This window comes from Haliaeetus leucocephalus, unplaced genomic scaffold, assembly GCF_000737465.1.
Source record: "Haliaeetus leucocephalus isolate CR32 unplaced genomic scaffold, Haliaeetus_leucocephalus-4.0 Scaffold92, whole genome shotgun sequence".
Taxonomy (NCBI): Eukaryota; Metazoa; Chordata; class Aves; order Accipitriformes; family Accipitridae; genus Haliaeetus; species Haliaeetus leucocephalus.
Window position 1 is genome coordinate 13,000,435 of NW_010972528.1, and position 6,754 is coordinate 13,007,188.

Here is a 6,754-nt window from a genome sequence, read left to right on the forward strand (position 1 = left end):
CGCCTCGCCGGAAAGCCGGCCCTCGCCTGTCTGCTGCAGCCGTCGGCTCTGCCACGGCTCGGCCCACAAACTGCGTGCGCTGGGCTACCTGCCACAGCTGGGGAACGGCGCAGGCCGAGCACCCGTGGGGAGCACTGGCAGGATTCGAGGAGTAAGGTCAGTTAGCCTCACTGAACAGGCTCACCTCTAGAAGCTGACAGGGCAAGGTACAGTTCTTCCTTAAAAAAGCGGTTTTGCAAACACTTTCCACTATTTTAGCTCCCCCTCCCCCCCTTTTTTTTAAACCCACATTTTTAGTGCGTTAATTTACGCTGCAGCATTAAACCTGTACAAAAACCTTTAAGGACACTTACTTGAATTACTCCTCCGTTAAGTCAATTGAAATACTGCAATTTGGCCTAAACCAACAGGGAGCTCGACAGAAGAATTAGACTGTTTTAACTGAAGCAGCACGATGAGCCCGCGAGCACTAGACTGCCCTAACAAAGGCAGGTGCCGTACCTACCCCGCCATTCTGTACCTGTGAGAACAAAAGCAGTAACAAAAACTCCCAGCTTTTCCCCATCCAAAGCAATGTGACTGTCAGAGCTCATCTGGCCATGAAAATGTAACTTAGCCTTCATTGGAAAAACATATAGAAAAGCTTAATCATAGGAAGACTGTAGTGACTGAATTTCCAATCTGTGGTTAAAACAAAGCAGATCTGTTTTTTAAAAAATCGAGCCTACATTAAGTTCTTCACTGCTAATAGTTTCTAAAAACTGGACCCTGTTCGGCTGATGAATGCTAACAGTATAACACACTGCAATAAGACAACCTTTCTCCTCTACTGTCCTCTCCAAATGTTAAGTGTAACTAGAACCATGAAACAATCTCCGCTTAAATTTCCGTGCGTAACCAAAGTATGCAAGTTTTCTGCTGCCACATTTTATAGGCATGATAATATATACTTCAATCAGTTATTCTTGGAAATAAGGACAATGTCATCTAATGAGTTTCATTTTTCACCACATCTGAGGAAAATTCTGTTGCATAATTACACGCTTTCACCTGTAGTAAAAAAAACCCAACAGACTTTCCATCTATGCGGAGAAATACAATTTATTATTTAAATAATCTCTGATCTGGGTCTTCTTGTACAAAAATAAATTCTTCAAGAGGGGTTTGATGATTTGCTGGCCAACAGCTTCTCTCACATGTGTAAACTATAACAGTTCCAAATTCCACTGACAGATCTAAAAACAAAGCAATAAAGGTATGTAATGTAAAGGTATGAAAAATGACATAATCGGGGCTATTGCTTATTGTTATACTTCAATCTTTGCCAAGTCAGAGAATATTTTTCATATTTGATCTCCTACATACATAGCATTTTCTAATTTTAAAGATTCTAAAGCAAGCTGACTCAATTTTCAAATTGCTTTTTAAGTGTCTGCAATCTTACTGACAGTATTTATTATTTTCCGAAGCCTCATTAAGAGGCAATAAAGATAAATTACTCCCAAGGTCATGGAATTATCTATGTTGCTGTTATTATGAGCAAATGAAGTTGCAATCATAGAGTCTCCATAAACCAGAGTTTTACCTTTTGTTTAGTGAAAACTATAATGGAAACAGAGTGGATTCTAAATAAAGACGATCACTGTAGTTAGGCACATCAGTGCATGTGGTTAGCAAGAAACCACCCAAATTGCAGTTCACTACACTTTACCACGAAGGTGACTGTTTCTAATATTCATTCAGCTAAGTCAAAGGTCAACACCTGAATCACTCTGGAGCATGCTGACCAGCGCTGGCATGAGCTGAAATTCAAATATTCTGTTGCTTCCACAGTTACTGCAGGCTGGAATACCTTTGTCAATGTTGGCTGGAGGACACGTTATGAATAAAGGCTGGCCACCCCAAGAGTATCTAAGAGAAGACAGGAAAAAAGTATTCATTTTTTGTATCTAAATTTCATAGGAAAACATACATGTTGGCAACAGTGTTTAGGATTCTTTGAAACCTCTGAACTTGCTTGAAGTAAAAAACATTGTTATGAGCCAGAATCATTACCGAAGTTTCACGTGAGTCATTAAACAAAGAATAAAGATGTGATGGGGAAATACTTGGAAGGTCAACGCTTGGGAAGTCTTAAGGAAAGAGCTGGATCTAAAGGAGACAAATGCTTTGAATTGACACCTCCAAAATAAGCTGTACCTGACTCATTTAATTAAGTGAACTACACTTTCCTGAAAAATGGAATCCTAACCAGTGGCAGTTAAAGATTCTCAACATAGAATAGGTCTCAAAATCACTGTAGTTATGCCACAGAACTGGTGCTTTATTTGTAAAAGCTACCGCAGCTCCACAACTAACAGGAAACAAGATCAAAGACAGTTTCCACTGAATGCCAAGCAGGGGATTCTGTGCTGTGCTGAAAGCCCAACAGAGATCTGGCAGCCCAGGAGAACTGGGGGTCTGACAGGCATACTCACAATACCCATGAAGGGGAAAGGGAGGCCTATATAAAGATTGTAACTGGTGATAGTCATAGGGATCACCAGAGGTGATGTTGTAGAAGAACTGAAGAGCATAATACTGCAGTGCAACAGATCCAGTGAAAAAAAGTTGTCTGAAAATGTTACTTGCACTCTACACTAGTATATTTTCTGTACAATCTTTGATAGATAATTAATGAAAGTTTCTTACATTTCTTATCTGTGTAACCAGCCCCTCAAACTTCACCTCCTCATCAAAAAGGTACCAGTTATTTCCACCTGGTTCTGGAAACTTGATAAACAAGGGTCCTGTCACTACACTGAGACAGCTTGACCAGACAGGCTGCATTGGACTCTCTGGAACAAAGTTAAAAACTAACACTTGGTATGAACCCTGAAATTCATGTGTACTATCTGATACTGTGAATAATTTATCATTTCAACTCTTTGTTATGCTTTCATTCAGAATTAACTCCTCTTTCAGGAAAGTAGCTGCTCTGAGGTTCATTCTGTTTTTGTTCTAGGAAAAGCAACAGATTTACAAGAACCGAAGACTGCAGGGTCCCGAGGGGTAATCACAATAAGCTGCAGAACTCAGGCTTTAGAACGAGTGATTTCTTACTTCAGTGACATCTCAAGGAGTGAGATATAAGCAATTAAAGTAAGGTTACAAAATTTCAGAGGAGCAGATAGCCTTGGAAATCTATCACAACAGCACACCACTGTGTATTATACCTCCACCTCAAAACTGCCTCTTTAAAACCTCTATGTCTGGATTTCAGCGAGTCTTCAAAGACAGTCTGGGACTGTTCTCATCAGGTCTTATGTTGAACAAAGTCTCCCATAGCCAGATCTGGGGTCTCTGATCCTGCTTTGCTTCTCATCAACTTACACTTTATATAAAAAAGCACAACCAGGGACTGAAGTATAACCACACAGGCATGGTAACAGCCCTCTTAGCAATTTTTTTTATTAAGAAACAAAAATATACATCTATTTCCAATAAAATGGTTTATTTTGATGTACTAACAATCCATGTCTCTGCTCTGGATCTCCCTGTTACAACCAGATGATCAACATACCTTAGAATCTGTTCATGACACACTGATATTCTTTTCATAAATTTATGGAATGTGTGGTCCCTGCTTTTGACTTCACTCTTCTCATATTTTTCATTACCACCTTCTCCTGCAAAACTGTAAGAAAACAAGAAAAGAAACAAGATTTCCAATAAGGTTTTCAGTACGATATGCTTGCTTTAAATAAGCAATGGTTACTACACGTTCACATTAAATTATACTAAGTATACAAAAAAGCCCTATACATGTTAAATTAAGAGGCAATTCCTGTTAGATGTTGCAAGTGAACATTTTGCTCCTAGTTCTTTGGTTTCTGGTGGTTTACAATTACTAACAGTGTTTCAAACTACCACAAGAGATTCAAATCCACCAGATACCTGCTTATTCCTTAAAAAAAGTCATTCCTTTAGTAAATTCTCAGAAGTTTTGCTTGTTTTTAAATTACGATGTTGTCTTTTAAAATTTTGAATTAAATGTAATTAAAGTTCTACGATTCTATAAAGATCGACAAAACCCAACAGGAACACCACTACGCTAAAAAGCGTTCTATGCAGATTCTGCAACTGACAGTAGCTTTAGTTATCAAAAAATTCAATGTCGCCCACAATCCAGGAAAAGTCACTGTACATGTTAATATAATCAAAAGAGAAATGGTCTGGATATAAGTGCTCACTTAAATTAATACTGAAAATATTTTCCGTAACTACGTTCAAAAATCGTTTTTCAGACAACCTACTACAAAACCTTATGGAGTCTTACCATCATCCCAGCCTCTAGTCAAAATCCCTATGTAATTAAACTCTTAAAAATGCAACTGGAATATAAGAAAAGCTTTAGCCTTGTAAAGAGAAAAAAAAAACAACAAAAAAAGAGACAAATGTTACGATATAAACTCATACCATTTAGCATAAAATGTTGTTTAAACCACACTGGCTTGGTTTCAGAGATTGACAGTCCACTGCTCTATCTGGAGCCCAAGGACATTCCAACTGCTCAGTCACTCAGAAATAGATGCATCTCTGAATAACTCAAAATTTGACAGAACTGGGTGCATTGTTATGTTCTTCCACCAAAGTACTACACATCAATGATTCCTGAAGGACCCAGTTACGAACAAAAACCAGTCAGATTTATATCATCAATCAGCATACAGGAAACTGCATAATCCTTTCAGTTTCAGCATGAAATCCAGACCGGTTCTCACCTTTCTGACATCAACTGTTCCAAATCGACACCCTCCCTCTGCTGATACTCCTTCAATAGCTTATCTGCATGATCTGTATCAAGGAAACCAGTGTAGTCTTCCTCATCCACAACACTAATGTAAAAGGGCTGGAACACAGGAGCTGAACTAGATGTTGCCATTACTATTCCCCCACTGACTGGAGGATGTGTATTCAGGGAATCTGACCCATCAGTAGCTTCAGACAAGCAAAGCTGTTGGAACTGGGATGCACACTCCACCTCTCTGGACAAGGAGCTGCTCACAGCTTCATTTAAGCCAAGCAGCCGAAGGGAGGCACATGCAGGAGATTCTGCTCCATCACAGACTCCCCAGTCATCTGCTCCATCACACCAATCCTTTGCAGCAAAGTTCGATCCTTGTTTCTGAGGAAAAAAAAAAAAACCAACACCACAAAAAAAGGAAAAAGAACATTGTTAATATCAGCCACTCTAATGCACTTCAAATACAGCTTCATAACCGATACGAAAACTAAAACCTTAGCCTAATGCTTAGTTTTATTTCACCTATTCTCCTCACAGTGGTACTTACCAGCATACCCACATTTACTTTTCACAGCACCACACTTATGGCAAAACGCATCTCACACTGGAGAAACAGAACAAGAATTCACTGCCTTTTTGAATGGCCTTTGTACATACTGTTGCCATACCTCGGCTGCTGGCATGACCACTGACAGCTAGTTTGGGTACGTTTATCTGAAGCAGAGTTACTGCACCACAGGTAAGCTCAAAGGGCAGAATATGGAGGAAAATAATAACAACAATGAAAATACCATCTTTTTATCAGAGTACAAGCTCATTTACCAAAATATCAGACTGCAAATGCATCGGCTGAATAAACTTTCTCCCTGTCATCACTAGTTTGATAGCCATCCTTCTCTTTCAATCTTCTCAAGCCAACATGCAGTTTTCCTCCATCGGCAAAAATACCCAAAGCACATTAATGATAATGGAGTCAGATTAATTAAAACTGATGGTTACATTTTTAAAAATCTATTTAAATTAGAAAATAAAGAAAACATCTTAAAGATCCAAACCTAAACAGTATAGCCCAATCATTTAAAGTTGAAAAATAACATTTAGGTAGCTCAAGTAATTAAATATCAGTTTTGACCATACGGGTTGGACTGCAATCTCCACTTTAAAACAAGCCTAACACAGATCACAGACAAGAAGTTAATCTTCCAGTAAATAACGCATAGTACTCACGGTGTCAAAAATTCCACGACCACGACTTCTCCACGTGACCACATCCGTGACTCGAAACTAGCATAGAGCGCAGCTTCTTCAGAAAGGTTATGGTTACTTAAACAAGTGTATGCAAGGTGCGAAACTCGCCCAGCTCAGCTGCATTTTTATTTTAAAACCTCCTCGATACTGCGCTTCACACGGCACGCGGAAACAAAGGACAGAACCCAAGAAGGCAGTTTGCTAGCGATACCTGGTTTAGGCTGTCATCGCCCGTCTCCTTTCCTTCTGCTTGCAGATACTGGGAGCGCAGCACCTTCCAGCTTGAACGTGCCGCGTCAAGGAAAAAACCACAACACCAGACACGTAAGAACACAACGTTTGAGCCGAAGGGGCAGTTGTCAGCCGCCGTCGAGCTGTGCCCGTTCAGCAGCAAAAGGCGAAGCCGCGTCCTCACCTGCGGGGCGCTCCCCAGCACCCCTTCTCGGCACAGGCGAAGACGTTGGCGACGCGGTGGAAGGGGGACCCCTCCAGCGGGCAGTACACCTGCACCAGGTGCGCCAGCGCCCTCCCGCACACCCCGCAGCAGGGAGAGCCCGGCCGCACGCCGGGCACCCAGTCCTGAAAGACGAACAGCGCGGGCACGGCTGGAGACGCTCCGCGGCCGCCCGCCGGCCCCCTCAGGGCGCGGCCCCTCCGCCGCCATCCTCCTCCTCCCCGCCCCGGCCCGGCCCTACCGCGGAGCCACCCAGCTTGCTGGTG

The 6,754-nt window shown here is 41.4% G+C and overlaps 2 protein-coding genes across 2 annotated transcripts in view; both read right to left on the bottom strand.

The window, feature by feature from the left end:
* UBA2 (ubiquitin-like modifier activating enzyme 2) overlaps window positions 1–593 on the bottom strand; it is an 18,278-nt gene extending 17,685 nt beyond the window's left edge. Inside the window, exon 1 of the mRNA XM_010585241.1 lies at window positions 521–593. Coding sequence (XP_010583543.1) covers window positions 521–593 — 73 coding nt within the window. The remainder of the gene's footprint in view (window positions 1–520) is intronic.
* Window positions 594–1,075: 482 nt separating this feature from the next.
* The window catches only part of PDCD2L (programmed cell death 2-like), a 6,258-nt gene continuing 579 nt past the window's right edge, over window positions 1,076–6,754 (bottom strand). The window contains exons 3-9 of the mRNA XM_010585242.1: window positions 6,730–6,748; window positions 6,450–6,613; window positions 6,246–6,315; window positions 4,764–5,167; window positions 3,563–3,676; window positions 1,763–1,911; window positions 1,076–1,235 (exon numbers count right to left, since the gene is read on the bottom strand). Of these exons, the coding sequence (XP_010583544.1) occupies window positions 1,105–1,235; window positions 1,763–1,911; window positions 3,563–3,676; window positions 4,764–5,167; window positions 6,246–6,315; window positions 6,450–6,613; window positions 6,730–6,748 (1,051 nt within the window). The 3' untranslated portion in view covers window positions 1,076–1,104. The remainder of the gene's footprint in view (window positions 1,236–1,762; window positions 1,912–3,562; window positions 3,677–4,763; window positions 5,168–6,245; window positions 6,316–6,449; window positions 6,614–6,729; window positions 6,749–6,754) is intronic.